The sequence below is a fragment of the Pseudorasbora parva genome, chromosome 1 (genome assembly GCF_024679245.1).
Source record: "Pseudorasbora parva isolate DD20220531a chromosome 1, ASM2467924v1, whole genome shotgun sequence".
Classification (NCBI taxonomy): Eukaryota; Metazoa; Chordata; class Actinopteri; order Cypriniformes; family Gobionidae; genus Pseudorasbora; species Pseudorasbora parva.
The window spans coordinates 23,267,740-23,288,103 of NC_090172.1; the positions used below are offsets into that span (position 1 = coordinate 23,267,740).

The 20,364-nt window shown below is 37.9% G+C and overlaps 1 protein-coding gene across 2 annotated transcripts in view; it reads left to right on the forward strand.

Annotated features, from left to right (window-relative positions):
• Positions 1-3,038: 3,038 nt before the first annotated feature.
• Positions 3,039-20,364, forward strand: part of tbc1d19 (TBC1 domain family, member 19) — a 41,737-nt gene continuing 24,411 nt past the window's right edge. Inside the window, exons 1-11 of one of the 2 annotated variants that reach the window (XM_067437334.1) lie at positions 3,039-3,308; positions 3,432-3,504; positions 4,423-4,468; positions 8,226-8,301; positions 10,838-10,912; positions 11,004-11,067; positions 15,233-15,279; positions 15,641-15,751; positions 16,983-17,055; positions 17,431-17,469; positions 18,199-18,311. In XM_067437334.1, the coding sequence (XP_067293435.1) occupies positions 3,210-3,308; positions 3,432-3,504; positions 4,423-4,468; positions 8,226-8,301; positions 10,838-10,912; positions 11,004-11,067; positions 15,233-15,279; positions 15,641-15,751; positions 16,983-17,055; positions 17,431-17,469; positions 18,199-18,311 (816 nt within the window). In that variant the 5' untranslated portion in view covers positions 3,039-3,209. The remainder of the gene's footprint in view (positions 3,309-3,431; positions 3,505-4,422; positions 4,469-8,225; positions 8,302-10,837; positions 10,913-11,003; positions 11,068-15,232; positions 15,280-15,640; positions 15,752-16,982; positions 17,056-17,430; positions 17,470-18,198; positions 18,312-20,364) is intronic. The other variant, XM_067437333.1, reaches the window with a different exon arrangement.

Sequence of the window (20,364 nt, forward strand, 5' to 3'; positions counted from 1 at the left end):
TGTAGGCCTACAGAGTGTGTATAGCTTATAGTACGATATCAAAGGTGCAATATCATCCGTTTACAATATCATCTATTTTGATTTCATGGTGATGAGACGGTAAAAGGAGTGTACACGGAATGCATTTTAATGATTTGGCAATGTGACCCTTTTAACTGTGACTATAAAGCTAGTATATAACATACAGCTTTCAGCATACCATAAAACAGTGTAAAACATAAAAGGCCTTAGATATGTTTGAAGAAGACCATACACAGGTTATTTTAACCCAAAAATCTCTAGCACTGGCCAAAAGCTTTAATTCCTGATAGCTGCTGTCAGATATATGTGTGTACAATAAACATTATCAGCATTCCTGCAAGTGAAACAGAATCTGCTTTCTTGTCCATGTCTATACATGTTCAGTTTCAACGTAACAGAGGGAATCCACTGGAGGCAAGCTTAAATATGGAGGCAAGCTTAAAGATGAACCCAAGTGCAGTTTAATGATAAACATGGACAGATACAAAAGGATGACCAGAACAGACTTGACCATAACATTGACCACTCATCAACAGCAGGTTATATTTACAAAGCTAGACAAAGACGCATTGCAAACAATGAGGGTTTAAATACACAGACTACTGATGATAAGACAATGGGCACCTGTGAACAATGATCAAACGATCAATCAGAACATGACAACATAGAACACATGACAAGGTAGCACATAGCAGGATCACAGGCGGGCACAATAGAATCAAATGACAACAGGAAACATTGAACATAACAAAATAAGAACATTAAACAAAACCAAAACACTATTCCCATCTAAAACCTCATACAATTATCTTGTACAGCAGTGGCCAAAGGTATTAGAAAAGTTTTGCACTTCAGTATTGGTACAGTATTTTTTAATGTTTCTACTAGAAAACAATGATTTTATAAATATTTAATGATCCATTCTTGCCTTATTATTGTTCAGAGATTATCACAATTTGTGAACTTCATGCTTGTCCACTCGGCCTTGAGGACTGACCTCAAGGTGCTCTAAGGGAATAAGATCCGGGAGTTGCCTGGCCAAGGATCCAAAATGTCAATGCAATGATCTCCAAGCCACTTCATTATCACTCTTGCCTTGACTTGTGATGCGTTGCTCCATCATGCTGCAATATGCACAGACCATCACCAAATTGCTCCTCGGTGGTTGGGAGAAGTTGCTTTTGCAGGAATTTATAATTCTTTATTCATGGGCCATGAATCATGCTGTTGTTTTGGCGCAGAATTGTGAGAATTGTTTCATCCACTCCCTTGGATGAAAAGCAACCCCACACATGGATGAGAATGATTCACTGTTGGCACAACACACCTTTTCTTCTTAAGACAACTGATTTTCTAGGTATCCCAAACAGTAGGATGGGGACTTCATCAAAGAAAATACTTTGCAGTCTTCTGCTGTCCGATCATTGTACCTTCTGCAGAATTTCAGTTTTTCGTGGAGAGAAGTGGCTTTTTTTGTTGCCCTTCTTGACAACAGGCCGTTGTCCAAAAATCTTTGCCTTGATGTGTGCCGATGCTCAAACCCACCTGCTGCCAACATTGAACAAGCTCTGGTGGTAACACATTTCCATGACTCCTCAAGAGACGATCCTGGTGCTCACTTGACATTCTCCTAAGCCTTCTTCACTTCAGTTCTGTCAGGACCACTATCGTCAAATATGATTGATTTACTATTAGCATACTGTTTGGATTGCTATGGTTCTGTTCTGGGCAACAACTTCCAGCGCATCCATGCAGTCTAGCATGGATAAGCTCAAGGAGAGCAGCAATAACTTCCCTTAGGGTAAACAGAACAGAACCAATATAAGGTATTGCGATGTATACCTAATGACAATAATTTAATGTAACGACAAAATAATTTGAGAAATAAGTCTGATTTATAAAGGAACATCAGAAGGCCAAATCCTGACTGGATGACAGGAGGAGCTGGGGATGGAGGAGAGTAATTAGCTCCTGAGCAACACGATAAGCTGCTGATGTAATAGGCGTCATATTCATACAGGCAGCTGATGCAAGCTTGACTAACGCTGCACTTGATTTGAACCTTTCTCCTTGAACTTCTCGATGATCTGGTAAATGTTATTTTCTTGCATGCAAGGCCATTTTGATACAAAGCGATGATGGCTGCACATCTTTCTTTGGAGGTAAACATTGCTAACACAAGAACACATGATTGGGAAGCACTTTTATTAATTTTTTTGTTATTGCAATTATTTAAAATGCATCTGATCACTCTGATACACTCAATAATCTATTAATGTGAAGCAATGCCACAACAACTGATGCCGCAAATTCAAGGGTTATTCTGAAACCAGAAAATGCGTATGTATGAAACTAATACAGTAACATTATATCAAAGATGTTTTATAAACAGTAATGGCCCCACTTTATATTAAGTAGCCTTAACTGGTAGGCCTATGTATTTTACAGTGTACTTATTGTGTTCATATTGTATTGCAAAACACTTTTGCTGAAATTGAGGTGGGATATGGGTAAAGTTAGAGACAGGTGTGATGGGTAGGTTTAAGGGTAGGGTTAGGTGTAAAGGATATTTAAATATAACTACAGAAATTAATTACAGATGTAATTACATGCAGTTAATAAAAAATGTAAGTGCATGCATGTACACAATAAATGCATTGTATCAAAGCAGTAATTTAAATGTTGGTACATGGTAGTTAAGGCAACCTATAAAGTGATCCAAAGTAGTAACTCAAAATTAAAAATAGCCACATTATGAAGTAGCCTAATTAGGGTGAACATATTTTCATTAACAATTTAAGATTCCTTATTAATTCATTTCAATAGGCCTACATTTAAAGTACGCCCCCTCTGTATGGATATAAAATTGTTATATTAGGGACAACTGGACATGTCCTGGAAAACAGGACGTTTGGTCACCCTAAGTAAATAATTACAGCATAGCCTACTTTACAACACATGTAAAGTAAAATTAAAAATAATAATAATTTGAAGTCGTTAGAACTCTTATCATTAATGTTAATAAAGGCCTGTAGTGTACAGTAGGAACCTTGCGTTGAGGACAGTGTTTCCTGAAAGGTTTGTTGTCATTTGCCTAGATACGGTGCTTCATTCTGTGATGCTGCAGCGCTAACAGATAAAATCTGTTGGGGAAAAAATCACTTCGACATTGCATTAAAAGTGTGATAATGATGGACGAGAGCACAGAGCTGTCTGTCTCTATAACGCAGATAGTTCAACGGCTCAAAGGGACTCATTTACACTCTCAGCTGGAGAAACAGGCTAAAGTGAGTAGCTTCAGCTAACTGACTGCAGAGTGTGCAACACGATATACGGTCACTGCATTATAGACTGCCAGCTTTCGTTTGCTGTATTTTATTGCAGATATATGTTTTTTATTTTATTTTAAGGAATGTATGCACAAACCCGAGATTAAACTAGAAACACTGAAAGATGATGTGAGAAGATATTTAAAGGCATCAGGTAAGACATGACTGGTGTATGGAATTTATGTGAATGATGTCGATCATTACTCCATTCTAGAGTAATAAAGGGAAATAGGTTTTCTTTCTTTCTTTCTTTCTTTCTTTCTTTCTTTCTTTCTTTCTTTCTTTCTTTCTTTCTTTCTTTCTTTCTTTCTTTCTTTCTTTCTTTCTTTCTTCTATTTTTTAAAAAGTGAATGTAATAGGCTACAGCATCGTTCAAAATGTTGAGGCAGTAATAAATATTTTAAAATAAGAATACCTTTATTTAGCAAAAAAGTAAATTGATTACATTGATTATTGATACATTGTTACAACATATTTCTATTTCAAATAAATGCTGTTCTTAGGGAATGGTGAAAACATAATAAGAAGAAATGCTTCTTTAGAACTAAATCATCATATCGCAATAATTCCTAAAGGAGCATGTACCATTGACGACTTGAGTAGGCTAATGATGCTGAAAATCCAGCTTTAGGAATATACAAAAATATTTATAAATAAAATAAAAAGTAAATGTAATGAGTGACAATATGATATATTCCCTTTTAAATAAAACATACAAACATACAATACTTTCCTAAACTTAACTTAAAAAAATATAACAATATAAAATAAATATATCAATACCTTTTATTTTTATTAATATTATACATAATCTAGAGAATAAAGTTTTAGATTTTTTTTCTTTCCCCCCCCCCCCCCCCCCAAACTAAAGGATCATTACAATGAAATAGAGAAGGATGTTTAAAATGTGAAGATGATATACAGTAGCCTATATTTACTCTCCCTTATGTATGTATTCTACTCAAGGTATTTATGTTTAATAATACAAAAACTTGCACATGTCATATGTCAACTTGCTCAAGAGATGAATGTGTTTCCTGTTGTAATGCCACTGATCCTTTTATTCTTGTAGGTTGGGAAAGAAAATTACAAAATGCAGTTTACAGGGAATTACACATGTAAGTGATATGTCATCTTATATTCATGATATATATTTTTTTCTAATACATATCATTAATTAAAATAGCCAATAGCCTTGTATTACCATACTGAGATCATCACCAATAAAATATATGACATAATATTTAGACACAATAATATACTCTTCTCTCTCTCTCTTCTCTCACACACTCATATACTCATATAGTAGATTGAAAATGTCTAGAGTTTTCCTTCCTCCAGTTTTAGTGTTTATACAGTTTTATGACACATACTCTTCATAGCAAAATGTAAAAATGACAAGAGACAGAATTACTTCATTAAGCTTAAAACGTTCCAGGTACAAATACAGGACAAGACTTAAAGTAGTGTCTGACAATATAAATTGCTTTTACAGAGTGTACAGAGTGTAGCCCATAAAACAGTTTGAGCTGGACAATGTTAGAGATGAGAAAAAACAATATATATATCAGATGTTTAGAAGGTACACATTTTCTGTTTGTCATTTTCAGTAATGTATTTATCCTAAAATGACTGTTCCAAGCTAATAGGGCTGAGAAAAGTCTGAAGGTACTGAAATAAGTATAGGATTGGCTTCATAAAGTTTGATAATGGAATATAGTGCAGGTGTCTCTGCTAAATGTCTTTTTGTGTAGACATTAATGTGAAAGTCTGGTGTATGTCAGAGTTTTCAGGATGGGCACAATAGAGTGGAACAGGGTTCCAGAAGAAAAATTCTTATTCATTTTCTTCTCAGGGGAATTGCAAAATGTTTAACTAAAAATGGTTTGGTGTGAATAAATATATATGAATTATATAGACTTCTTATATCATTTGGTTATTTGGGTGTATCCCAAGTATCCTTTTTTGGAAAGATACCTAAATTTAGCTTGCAGAAAATAGAGTTTTGTGAAAATCACCATTCAATCTCATGTATGTCCAAGTGATGTGCTGAAATGTACAGTTTTAAGATAATAAGTTACAATATAGAGAAAAATTGGCATTTACAAAGTTATATGTAATATGTGATTAATTTAAAGGGGTGAACTGAGCTTCTGAACTGAGAAATCAAATTTTCCTTGAGCTTTTGACATATAAGAGGTCATCATACTATAAGAATAGCCTGTACGTTTCAGAACTGAAAACTTCCTTATTAGTCCAATAAAAGCTTTTATTGACACCAGGCCCATCAACTGGTGGGTTTTTCAAAGTTTGACATCAAAGGGAGGCCAGCACCGCCTCTGCAGAAGAATATCAACGCCTACTTCTTGCCACCTACCACTGCCTGTTTAGCACCGCCCACTGGTTTGCGCATTTAACATAGGCCTAGTGTTAAACCAGATCAAGCTACCAAGCAAAAAACATGCCGTTGAGGATTAAAAAATATTGTGCAGTGCCTGGGCTCGACAGTAATGCAACATGTAAGTAACTGTGTTCATTCTAATGCTTGATTTGAAATGTAATGATTCATGTACAGTCAGATGCTCTTTGTCTGTGTGTCAGTAAATCAAATCGGTGACTATACGTCAACTTGCATTCTTTCTCTTAGGATGAAAATAATCTGTTATTTAAAGGGATCCCCTGGTGTTGAGACTTGTATGGCTTAATATAACATAAATGATGTCTCTTACTGAATTATGTGGTAGAAAACCCATGAAAGATCTACGTTATTTAAAAAATCGATTTTAAATTTGGACCATGGGCGGCGCCATTTTGTTTGCGTTCTAGGTTGATGACGTAGAGTGGTTGAACTCCTCAATCAGCTGGCGTTACCCGTAGCTATTTTTACCACAACGCAACTCGAAAATTGTTTCAGAGTTAAACAAAACAAATGAATTGCTTTGTAATTGTACTTAAAACACACTCAAACATACATGTGCACACAAACTCACCTACACAAGTCACAAACAGATCGGCGGGCGAGCACACACACACCTGACTGCTCTGTCTCAATCGCATGCATCATCACCAAAACATCCTGCCTCTCTTCCTCACGTTACTTTATCCCATCGTCCTACCTAGATATTTCCCTCTGCTGGTCACATTAGGCATTATAGTTAATCTACTATCAACAGTCTATCTAGGGAACAGGATGTGTTGAACAGGATATCAACACGTACAGGGAATAGATTGAGGGTTATGTATGCGCGCGCAGTGCGTGCGTGTGTGTGTGTGTTCGCGCCGATCTGTTGGGGTGTGTGTGTGTTCGCGCCGATCTGTTGTGTGTGTGTGTGTGTGTGTGTGTGTGTTCGCGCCGATCTGTTGGGGTCTGTGTGAGAGAGAGAGTTTGTGTGCACATGTATGTTTGAGTGCGTGAAGTCGGACAGCTGTTTGTAAATCGGCTTTACTCGTTATTGCGGTGGAACGTGAGACTGAATGACTGCACTCGAACATGTCCACTATGGTGTCGGACAACACTACAAATGTCCGTCCCTTCAAATAATGCGCTATTTAAGGGTATAGGGTCGATTTCAGATTCAGCCCCTGTCGTGGAGACTGAGCAGCCCAACATCTCGATTGAAACAGAGCCTGTCGTGTGCGCGCCCGCCGATCTGTTTGTGACTTGTGTAGGTGAGTTTGTGTGCACATGTATGTTTGAGTGTGTTTTAAGTATAATTACAAAGGAATTCATTGGTTTTGTTTAACTCTGAAACAATTTTCGAGTTGCGTTGTGGTAAAAATAGCTACGGGTAACGCCAGCTGATTGAGGAGTTCAACCACTCTACGTCATCAACCTAGAACGCAAACAAAATGGCGCCGCCCATGGTCCAAATATAAAATCGATTTTTAAAATAACGTAGATCTTTCATGGGTTTTCTACTACATAATTCAGTAAGAGACATCATTTATGTTATATTAAGCCATACAAGTCTCAACACCAGGGGATCCCTTTAAGAGATTAAATTCTAAAGAAAGTGATCAAAGAAAGCTCCCTTTACAATCTTTGTAGCAGCACGTTGAAGCTGTGAACAGTGAGAGTTTAATGACTGAGTTCTGGACTCGCGCTAAAAGTCAGTGAAAGTCAGTAGGGGAAGGGCAAACTCTGTTAAGTTTACTGTTTACAATTTTTAATGTAAAAAGCATTTGAACATTATAAGTGCGCCCCAGGAAACATCATAAAACAATAACGCAGTTCATGACCCCTTTAACCTCTTAAGGTCCACGAGGACGTGGACGCACTGAAGCAAACACGAAATAATGCTGATTGGCTCCACCATACCTGTAACTAGAATGGACATGTTCTTTGACATAGATGGGGTTCTTGTTAAACCCTCCTCCCTTGTACGTAATCTTGGTGTTTTATTTGATTCCTCTCTTTCATTATTGCTTCAGTTGTTAAAAGCTATTTTTTTTATCACCTTGCTAATATTGCACGTCTCCACTCCTTCCTCCTTGATGCTTTTGTTCATGCACTAATAACTTCTCGTTTGGGCTTACCAAAAACAACATTAAAAAAGGCTACAGTATGAACAAAAATGTTACCTGTTGCCTCACATGTTTTTAAGGTAATCTTGTTAACCTTTGATGCTCTGAATGGTCTTGACCTCTATCTCTCAGACCTACTCCACCCATACCTGTCCACCCAATCTCTTAGATTATCTGAACTTTGTCTGTGAAAGTTTTCACTGTTGCATTCTATACATTTTTTTTAACATAAAAAATAGTTTTCTTTTTATGTACAGAAATTGCATAAATAATGTCTAATTTTGACTGTAGGTTTCCATATAGGTTAAACTAATGTAACTGATGGTTTGTTCATGTGTCTGTGTGGTGTAGTCTGCCTCCCCCTGGGCACCCCAGAGCACCTCCTGAACACACCAAAGAGCCCCTGGCATATATGCGCAAAGCTCAGGTACACAGTCTTTCTCTTGCATCTTTATCTTTATTAGTCTCTATCTTAATCCTGATCCAGGAGGACCAGTGATATATTACATGTAATGCTAGTTACATAATCAGATTACTTTTTTAAGTAAATAGTAATGTAACACATTACTTTTAAATTTACAACAAAATACTTTTTTCAAACAAGTAATGCAAGTCTTCCCATTTATTGACTGACACCTCTTCTGTCCCCATATTGAGAGAAATTGGGAGTAAGTGCAGATGTGTCGTGTGCTCTTTGTGAGTTATTGTAGTTCTAGACTGAATGTGTTCATGAATGTGACATATTCTTCAAAATGAATTAAAACAGTGAAATACAAACTCAGAATATTACAGAAATCTGCAATAATGAAATATGTTAAATTACAATATACTTTATTTATTTAATCGCACTTTATTAATCAGTGTCTTTGCTGCCAACCTCCGTTGATCAAATTTAAAGGGGGGGGGGGTGAAATGCTGTTTCATGCATACTGATCTTTTTACACTGTTAAAGACTTGGAATCCCATACTAAACATAGACAAAGTTTCAAAAGTTAAGGTGGACGTTTGATGGGAGTATTTCTTTGTCAAAAATACTACTTCCGGTTAGTCATACGTTTCGGCAAGTTTTTTGAGATCATGCGTCCCCTTTGACGTTAATGGGGGCGGAATTTTCTTGTATGGGCCTTACGGACAATTCTACCGGAAGCGCGTGAGAGAGAGAGAGAGAGAGAGAGAGAGAGAGAGAGAGAGAGAGAGAGAGAGAGAGAGAGAGAGAGAGAGAGAGAGAGAGAGAGAGAGAGAGAGAGAGAGAGAGCGAAAGTAACAGGCTACGCCCATCAAAGCGCTGGCTTGTAGGATGCTGGACAGGTGATGTGCACATAACAATGTCACCAAAAAAGTGCGTTTTTGGTTGCCAGACCAAGACAGTCCTGCACAGATTCCCCAAAAACCCCGCGTTAAGGCAACAGTGGATGTAATTTGCTTTTCCGGATCAGCAACTGAGTTGCGCGAATGTTTATATCTGTTCGCTGCATTTCGGTGCCGACTGTTTCATAAACAAGGCCCAGCTCGACGCCGGATTTTCCCGATCGCCTAATGCTGAATGATGGAGCAGTCCCAACGTTAGTACCGCGGGCGGTGAGTGAGACTGCTTCAAATGTCTGTGTTTTTGCCTATACTCATCAAGTAGCCCAAACATGATCACGTATAGTTAATTGATCAATGGAGCATGCGATGTGTAGTGCGTGTACATTTGTTTAGCTGGCCACTATATGTGTAACTTTATGTTTGTGTATTGTAAAAGCACTCCAAACAACAATACACAAAGAGTGGGGAAATATGTTGAACTAAATAAGCGCGCTTCTTCATTCAAATGCGCTACTATTCCGTGTCTTTCTATGTAAACACTAACTTAACCTGTCTACACAAACCACGCGTAAACACACAAACACACGTGCACAACTGCACTTCCCACATGTACACCTTCAAAGACAAAAATACGACGATATAATTCAGGTATAAATATGTAAATAACACAAGTCGCTAAGCATGTTATATAGTTAGTGTATAACTTGTACCACATAGAGACGTCCTGCTCTAGTCGTTTTTGCTGCTGATCCTGTTCAACTGCAGCCTCTGGGTCTGATTCCGGATCATAGATGTATGGCTGTATCTGATTAAAAGCCATATTTTTATTTTGAATAAAGTTTTTTTCCCGCTGTTAGGGATGACACAGCTTTACGACGCACTCAACTCAACACAATAGCAGCGCGCTGCTGCACACGTCATTATTTAGCTCCGCTCACACGATACGCCCCCACCCGCTCTGCTTTTTTCGGAAAGACTCGGAACAGCGCATCTTTCTTATATAATTATAAAAAAAATAAAGACTTTTCGGAGATATGCAGGATGCAATGCTACTCTATAGGTACTCAAGATTGACATGACACTGACTGAAACTGAGTGTTTCACCCCCCCTTTAACCATAAGCAAAAATGACTTCAGGTAATTTTTTTTTTGCTGAAGTAGGCCTAAGTGCAACTTTCTTTAGTAGCAGAGCTGAAAGGTTTGTTTGAGCTGCGCCCTTGACTGAATTTGCTTTTCCTTCAGCCTGAGGTTTATTCTTTTCACTGTTGGTGTGAAAGGACCTTTACATTTGCCAAAAATATAACTTTTTTTCATATTAAAAAACTAACAAGCTAGCCCAGCTTAGATGAGGAAAAGTAATGCCAAAGCATCATGACGCATTACTTTCCATAAAAAGTATATTGTAAAGCATTACTATTTAAAAGCAACTTTTTCCAACACATTTTTTGGTCCCCATGTGGAAAACAGTTTATAAATCATACTAAGTGATGTTTTTTCAAAATCTAAAAATGCAGAAAGTTTTCTCTGATTGGTAGATTTAGGGTTATGGGTTAGAATATACAATTTTTACAGTATAAAAATGATTATGGATCATGAAATGTCCTGATAAAACATGATAAAAAATGTCCTGAAAACCCAGTGTGTGTGTGTTTTAGGCGAGCTGGGAGAAGAGGATCCTGAAGAGTTTGAACAGTATGTGCACTGAGTTGGGAATTCCACTGGCACGGAAGGTAAAGGTCTAAAGCGGCGTATGTGCAACAGAATCATAGACATATTCATTTGATCAATTATATGTTTTTTTTCTCCTTTTTTGTTTTATAGCGTCCCGTCTCAGAGCAGAAAGAGCTGACAAATAAATGGAACGAGATGGGAACTGATGAACCAGGTAATGCAGACACTCATCCGACCTGTTCGAGGATACAGCTCGGTGTGTGTGCGTGCTAATGCATTGCAGAATGTTTACACACAGAGGTTTGGCTCAGACACAGAAGCTCTGAGCAGTATAACAGCTCCATAACAATGCTATCAGTTTGCAGTGTGTATGATAACATTTACTGCTTTCTGGAGAACACTGGAATAAACAGCCCTTCCTGTGAAACCAGAGCATGTCCAGACCCCTGGACCACATCCCAATAACTACAGCTAATGGCTATAGATTCTTTTCTTTCTTCTTGCTTTCTTTCGCACGTTCTTTCACACCCTCTTTTTTATTGGTTTCTCTTGTATTTCAAATTTGCCTCGACTTCAAAACTTTGAACATTTACATCATTTTCTCCTAAAATGATCATTTACATGTACATCATTTACTCACTCTCAATACACTACCATTCAAAAATTTGGAGTAATTATGATGTGTAATGCACTGTCATCGGCGTACCTAAGATTATTGTCTTCCCGCCAATCCGAAAACTTCAAAAGAAATTGTGTAATGCGTTTCTCATGATTTGTTTTGCAAGAATATTGAAGAGGCATGGGGAAAAGGTTACATCCCTGCCAAATTCTTTTTTTGACACAGAACCACTCTGACGTAAGATTGGGTGCTATTGATTTCTACAGGTTTCTCATCAGTTGGACCAGATGTGGTGTGAAACCCATACCGAGTGTTGTTAGCCAGAGCTGGTCATGCCGAACCCTGTCCACCCTGTTCTTTGGTGAAATCAGTGAAGCAAAAATATAGTGTCTGGTTTCTTCAAGGATGATCCGTAGAATCGTAATCTGATCCTCCGTGCCCTCTTCTTGGTCTGAAGCCAGCTTGTTCAGTAGCAATTTCGACTTCTAATTTAGATTGTATTCGATCCAAAATTACTTGTAACGGGACCTTCCTAGCATGTGAAACCAGTACATGGTTCGGTAATTGCCACACAGAGTCAAATCACCTTTTTTATGTAGCAGAATGAAAACTGGTTGTGTCCATTCTTCTGGCCAAATCCCATGGTCCCACACCTCCAAACATATCTTATGCTTTCTGGTTGGATAATCGCAGCAAGGCATGCCAAATCTTGACCTTCAATGGAGGTTTCTCTCTTTCTTGAACATCAATTCCTACATTGTTTAACATTTTCCTTTCATCCATCATAAAATCCTATCATGCTATTCGTTCCATCGCTGACACACACCTTCTCTGGTTCAGTTTGTTTGATGCCATTGACCTCTTTGATGGAATCAGTACAGGAATGAAAATCCTGGTGAGGTTTTTTTTTCACTGTTTGGAAAACTAATCTGCTATTGCCCCTCACTGAATTCTCCTCCAGTTCACTGCACAGTTTCCAATTATGCCTGTTTATCCTTTCTAAGCATCTTCTTCACTTTACTTTTTTTCTATGTCCCTCTTTATATTTGGTTTTAGCTACATGCTTCGTATTTATTAATTCAAAGTTGCTACTTGAAATCCAGTTTTTCTCTTTTGGGGGTTCTTTGGTAATATCATCTTAGCAGCATCAAGTATGGTATCCTTGAGTTGTTTGGCAAGTTTTTGTAGTGCTTCAAATTAGTTTTTTACTTCAAGTTAATATTGCTGCTTGAACCTCTCATTGTTGAGTTTCTTTAGATCAATTAGTAGCAGAGTCAGAGACATTAGAATAAGATTAAGATATTCTTAAGATATTAAGATATGTACGTGCATCGTTAACTAACTGTTTCCACTGATCAAAATATAGTCAATCTAGGCTCTGGTGACCCTATCCAGGCTTCTCCATGTGTGTCTATTATGTAGACAGAAAAGGATGTCGGTGATCACCAGATGGTGCTCAGCACAGAAGTTTACCAGTAATTGACCCTGTTCATTTCTATCGCCATGCACATACTTTCCAGAACACTTTCTTGCATTTTCTCCAACTCTGGCATTGAAGTCACCTGTAATTACAATCTCATTATAAAACTGTTCAGCATCTTCATCAGGTTTGCCAGCTGTTTTTCTTTTTTGTGGCAAATGTAGCTGAGATCAATCTGCTACTCACTGAGTTATAAGATGTCAAACACAGGATATTGGAATTATAGACCCGTATGGCAACTCTGTGACGCACTCGTTTATCTGCACCTGAAAACAGCAGTGTATGTCCATCTATTGTTGCAAAGTGTCCAGAACCTGACCATTTTGTTTCTAAAAACAACAAATACTGATGCCAAGATCTTTGCTGAGACCAATTTTGATATGCTGTCTGCCAGTCAGTCTGTGTTTAATATTGTCTGGAATTGTTGTTGAGCAAGTAGCACACTTCCTGGCGCCCATCCTGACTCTCACAATGGACCTTTTTATTCTGTGCAACATCAGAACCAGTATTATTCAGAGCCAGTGTTATTGTCATGCCTACTCAGTCATGCTCTTTGGTATGTAGAGACTGACTGAGCATCCCAATCTCTTGTCAATGAGTGAGTACAGCTCAGTTGAACCCAGCTTATGCCTCGCCGTGGCACTGGTATCACTGTTGATCATTTCTAGCTGAACCTCCCAATATCAGCAAATATCTCCCGCTTCTTTCCAGTTGACTGTTGCCATTGCCTGTGTCAGCCAGCCATTTTCTGGGTTCCTGTGTAGAGCATGTCCACCTCACTTAAAAGTGTCATGGACTTTTTTTTAAACTGTTGTCTGAGGTCAACTAATGATGTTTGTGTGGTTTTTACATTCAAAAACTTCATAACTAATAAGTAATTGGCTATTTTCTACACTGGTTTTGAGGCACTCTCCAAAATGCTGGGTTTTGATGGGCGTGCCGCACTGGAGATTTGGAAATAAACGCCCACAGCTAGAATTGGATAAGATGTGCATATATAATGAGCTTAAGCTCTGCTGTCAGTTCACATGAGGGAGAGGAGAGATTGTTTTGAAAGCGACAACTGGAATGATTTTCTCGATCACAGGGCTCGTAAACATCTTTATCAAACAAACACAATGATTTATTTCTCATCCAACCGCGACTGATTGGACTATTATTTTTATATTACACATAGCCCGCACGATTGGTCGATATAAGCATGAACCGCACACACACACGTGAGCGCACACCACCCTTCAAATGAGAGAGACAACAGCACAGATCAAGGCCCATACGTGTCTAAATCCAGCGTGCTAAATGTATGTTTCTGTTAGACACGTAAACATAAGAAAATTATCTATAACAATGCAATACTATTACATATTAAACCTCGTTTTACTCACATAAGTGTGTTGCACCATTCCTGTCGGATCCAAATCCAGCATCGACTGGAGATTTGTTTACAAACGATCGCGCAGTGAACTGAAGTGAACATGTCTTTCCCACATGAGCTGGAACTTCATTAAAACTAATGTTCAACCGCACATTCCTAATATTAGGATCCGAATATCTTGCTATCTTCATCGGCATGTTTATTGTTGTTGGCCCGCGCCAGCCGATCAGCTCCATGAGTCGGTGGGCGGGGCTACTGGATTAGACGTTCTGTAGCGGTGTGTCTCGTAACGCTATGACGTAAGAATGAAGCACAAGATCTTTTTTTGGGCCTGGTGTCTATAAAAGCTTTTCTTTGACTAACAAGGAAGTTTTCAGCTCTAAAACTTACAGGATATTCTTATTTTACCATTACCTTTTATATATCAAAAGCTCAAGGGAAGGTTGATTTCTCATTCATCACCCCTTTAACACCCAAGGGGGTTCTCGAGCCAAGGCTTTCACCACTGATGGCATAGACTCCACAGGCAATCCCATACTTGGTTGTTTTCACTCCTCCACCAATGTGAGGTGCAGGTCAGACTTTTGGACATTAAGTCTTTATTCTCCAAATACATTTTAAATATTTTGCCAGCATTTATTTATGGGTCCTTCTCCTTTTTCTTTCCTCCTCTCACTTAAGGGAAGATTTAGTTTTATCTTACCAAACTGTTTAATTGGACTTTAAGTATAAAATAAACAAACAAAACAAAACAAAAGGGTTCTGATTGGCATCCTGGTATATTGCCTGTGTAATTTCTCAACCGTATTCTGTTGCTCTCTTGTTTTCAATTACACTAATTGGTAGGCCATTACAATATACAAGTTTGGAAGCACTCAGATGTCTGTTTTCTTTTTTAATTGCAGACCTAAGCAAATTCAGGCCTGTCTACGCACCCAAAGACTTCCTTGAGGTGGGTCTACATAATCGAATCAGTTTATTTCCAAACATCCGGTTCAAATGAAAAAGATAGGGCTGGATATGAAGCAGCTGATTGGATTCCCTCAGGAAATGTTCGGTTAAATTACTCTGAGTGAGAATTGACCGAGAGGTTGTTTTGATAGCACCACAGAACCACTTACACTGATGAATGGTTTATTTATAGTTGGCATATTAAATTGGGATAAGAGGGGTTTGTAGAAAATCAAAGGTTTTAGCGTTTGTCATGTCTAATACTTTTTTTACTATAAATAAGTATTCTTCTTTATACTTATTTAAGTACTCTTCAGTATTCTAATTTAGTAATATAAAACATAATACTTCTTATCTTGTAGGTGCTGATTGGTTTAAGAAATCTGAATAATGATCGCAGCGAAGATCTTACTGTAAGAAGCAACTGGGGTTTAATCCAGGTTTCCCTCAACGTCCGGGACATTCCTCAAATGGTGAGTCTCCCTTTTTTATTTTGCTTCTGTTTTCATGTCAACACAAACAATTTGCATTGCAACAGCTGATAATCATCTGAAACAATATCTATAAACAAATTACAGTAATCAAGAGGTCTAGAGAAATTGAAATGATTGTGAAAACTGCTCACTGCTCACCCTCATCTAAACCATTTGTTAGCTTAATAGTCTAATTAAGGGTGTGCACAAGATCTCACGTATTTTTGGGAGGGTGTGGTTCCAGTAATGTGCATTTGAGGATACAAATAAAGTCTAACGCTTTTTTTTTAATTGCAAAGTTTTGATCTGTTATTATTTACGTGTGGAGCAGAAGCTCGGTTAGCAAACTCCATCTTTGAATGTGCTGCAGGTTTAAGTTGAAGTTTCCTCTTGGAATGCAACGTGTGCTGTTTCACCAGATGTGGTAGCGTGTTTGGTGTCATTATCAAAATAATTGTAATGAATCTCAAAATAAAAGTTTAACCCTCACAGAGTTGGCATGTTTGGATGCCCACATGCTCCTGTTCAAGAAATTACAGTGGCTGCAGCATTTCTATCACAAAGAAGTGGCCAAATATATAAAAAAGGAACATTTGAATTAAATGTTGTTAGGCCAATATTAAACTGGGATTTGATCATGCTGTAAAGTTTAACAAAAACTAGGCCTTTGGCGCTCATTGCAAGGATTTGTTATAATAATGTCCACAAAATTATGTTTATACTATGTATATGTTGTTCAATAAAACCATATGATTACTTGCTTTTGAACCAGTTATTATTGCCTTATTGTTATATGTATTTTAAGTCATTTAAAAGGCTATTGTTAGATTTTTATTGTTTGATTAGCTTACTCGATTTAATCCTCAGAGTACTTGATTATCAAAATAATCATTAGTGACAGCCTTAGATTAGTTAAAACATTTCAAAATGCACCTGCATTGTTTTGCATTCTGTGACATCCAGTCATATATTTCATCATTTAAGATTTCTTAAAAAATGGTGTTAACATATCGTCTCATCTCGTTCTTGTGAACCCAATATCATGTATCGTATCGTCGCATGAGATAAGTATTTAGTCACACCTAGTTGACATGCATTAGAAGTGATTTAGGTGTAACAAAATTTCTTTTCAAGACTTTACATTTATAGAATTATCATAAACTCAACTCTCTTTGTCCATTTTTAGGGATCAAATATTAGTAATTGTGGCCCATATCTCTCTGTGTTGCAGAGGGAAACTTATCCAGAACTGGGTCTTACTTATGGACAGCTTGGTATAGATGATCACACTCATGTTCCCCCAGGTATTTATTTACTCATTTCATCCATAACATAAGCATGGAGTAATGGAATATTACGTGGACTATCGAATATTACCGCCAGGTCCCAAAGTCCTTCCACACTGGTCCAAGTAGTTGTAGGATGTTCCGCTTATTTTTGCTAACTAACAAAGGAGGCTTTTCCCTCCTACTAACTTGTCACAAGTCAACAGAATCTTCACCTAATGTTATACACCCTGCTCATGATGTTTAACATGTTTTTATCCTCTAAATTCTGTATGTACTATATACTGTATTTAAGGCTACCAAAGAGGTTCACCACTTATTTTTAAATCTGTTGTATGGTCTGTTTGCACTGTCACTTTTCTATATTTCACTATCTCTGCTGTTTCAACACAGATTTGTTTGAGAGTGAGCACATTCTCATTGGAAAAAAAGGTAAAATTAAACTTTTCTTTGTCGTTATCATCACATGAATGCTTGTTTTAAACTGCTTTATCACTCTTGTCTCATAGAGAATGTTTGTTTAATATTTGCCATTCATTTTCCCTTAAATAAATACTGTCAGAATAGTCTGGTCAGAATTTGAAGACAGCATATATGTATCTTTCTCTGCCTGTGATATCCCATGATGCAGAATAAAATAGTGTTATTTTGGTGTGAATTATGATCCCATTTATAGTAAGAAAAAAGCACTTGCATTATTGTTTGTTGTTTTTAATAAAGAAATTATTACTTCTATTCAGCAAGAATGCATTAAATTGATCAGAAAGAACAGTAAAGACATTTTTAATGTTACTAAAGATTTCTGTTCTGTTCTTTTGAACAGTATTACACAATATTACTGTTATACTGTATTTGTGATCAAATAAATGCAAGTGAGCACAATATACTTATTTTAAAAACATGTTATTTTTCAAAAACATTAAAATCCCAACCCAAACTTTTTCGTCTCCCCAAACAACGGTATTGTAAATTACTAAATATTTTCTTGATTTTCGCTAAAGCTCACTTTAATTTCTTCTGGATCATTAGACCTGATTTTATACAAACAAAAGAAAGGCAGCTACTTTAGGTTTTAGATGCATCAACAGATTGTCTCTCTGTCTCTCATGAGTGTTTACTAAAACATGTGGGTCCCTCTCCTGTGTTTCTGCATTTCTGTAGTGGTGAGCGAGCAAGACAGTGCAGCAGCACAGCAGTACAGCAGGCAGGGCTGTCCCACGGGTCTCAGGGCCCAGCTATGGACTCTCATCCTGAATACTACTGATGATCCTGAGGTACTGACTGAATTTCAGAAGGCATTTTTGTGCCACTGAAAGGCCTTTTAGAAATGGGGACACTGTTCGAAGGGTTGTTACAGAAGGAAGTGAGCCACTGAATGTCTTTGTATGGGCGTTCCAAACAGCTATGTATGAGATGGTAATGCCCTGCAACCTTTAGAGTCCTCATTTTAAGTGCTTCTTTAATAATAATAATAATAATAATAATAATTAGTTAAATTTATATAGCGCTTTTTTAGGCACTCAAAGCGCTTTACATATAGAAGGGTGGGGTCTCCTCAACCACCACAATGTGCAGCATCCACCTGGATGATGCGACAGCAGCCATATTGCGCCCAGAACGGCCACCACACACCAGCTGACTGGTGGAGAGGAGACAGTGATGAGGCCAATCAGTGTATGGGGATTATTAGGAGGCCATGATGGACAGACCAATGGGCAAATTTGGCCAGGATGCCAGATTTACACCCTTACTCTTTTTCCGAAGGACATCCTGGGATTTTTAATGACCGCAGAGAATCAGGACCTCGGTTTAACGTCTCATCCGAAGGATGGGAGTTTAGAGGGAGTTGAGAATAGCAATGCCTGTTTTCAAAAGAAATATAAATATATGAATCATGTTTACTTTTACATCATGTGGATGGCCTGGTGTGTATATCAGGATGCACTATATGAAAAATGCAAGCTGGCAGAGGTAGTGTGATGCTTTGGGCAATGTTCTGCTCGGAAACCTTGGCTCCTGCCATCCATTTGGATGTTACTTTGATACATAGCACCTACCTAAACATTGCTGCAGACCATGTACACCCTCTCATGGAAACGGGTATTCCATGGTGGCTGTGGCCTCTTTCAGAAGGATAATGTACCCTGCCACAAAGCAAAAATGGTTCAGGAATGGATTGACGAGCACACCGATGAGTTTGAGGTGTTGACTTGGCCTCCAAATTCCCCAGATCTCAATCCAATCGAGCGTCTGTGGGATGTGCTGAACACAAGTCCGATCCATGGAGAGAGACCCCACCTCACAACTTACAGGATTAAAAGGATCTTGATACCAGAGACCACAGCAAACCTTTAGGGGTCTAGTGGATTCCATGCCTTGATGTCAGGGCTGTTTGGGCAGCAAAAGGGGAACCAACACAATATTAGGTCATAATGTTATGCCTGATCTCTGTATATACAGTCGTGGATATATTTCTCTCCATTTTTAAACACACACAATCGTCACAGATCTTCAACCATATATAAACCTACCATACATATTTATGTACAAACTTACCTATTTGTTTATCTTAAAATGACATTTATGGCAGTTGTTGTGAATATGTGCCAGAACTGACATTTATGGATATTTATTTGTACTTACACTTTTTACTTACATTCATTTGTTCTACCCAAGTTGGGCTTGTTTTAACCCAGCTATTGGCTTGTTTAAAGCTAGCATTTAACCCAAACACTTTTAGAGTAAAGGTAGTAAAATCATTGGACATTTTTTGAAGGTTAACTGAAGTAAAAATAAGAGGTGAACATGCTTTCACAGTAGATTAATTCAAGTTAGTTTGACATCAGAATATAATGTTTGGCTAATGGAAGCGATTTTCTCTGGTGTATATATGCCAGTGAACCATATTTAAGTCTGCTTGATTAGGTGGTTTGGCAGCCTCTATTGAGGACGTATAATGTCCTTGTTCCTGGGCACACTTTTAACAGCATAATGCCTTTCAAAATGTCAAAAGCAACCTGAAATTGTACCGTGGTCCAGAACAAGCAGTTTTAAATACATCATCCTTCTCAATACAATTCGATTTCGAGCTGCGTGTGGGGCAGAAATGACAGATATGGTACCCCCTGTGATCTTTCACCCTGGGCGAATAATAGCTGCCATTTTCAGAAGTGAAGCAATGTCTCTCAGCTGGCTGATTAGTCCTTGGGTCTCCATTAAAGCGGTAAAACAGCATCTGGAGAATGTTCCTTCTCTATGTGTTAATACCAAGACAAACACCTGGCGTGGGGGCGGCACATTTTAAACAAGTAGAGTAATCCCTCACTT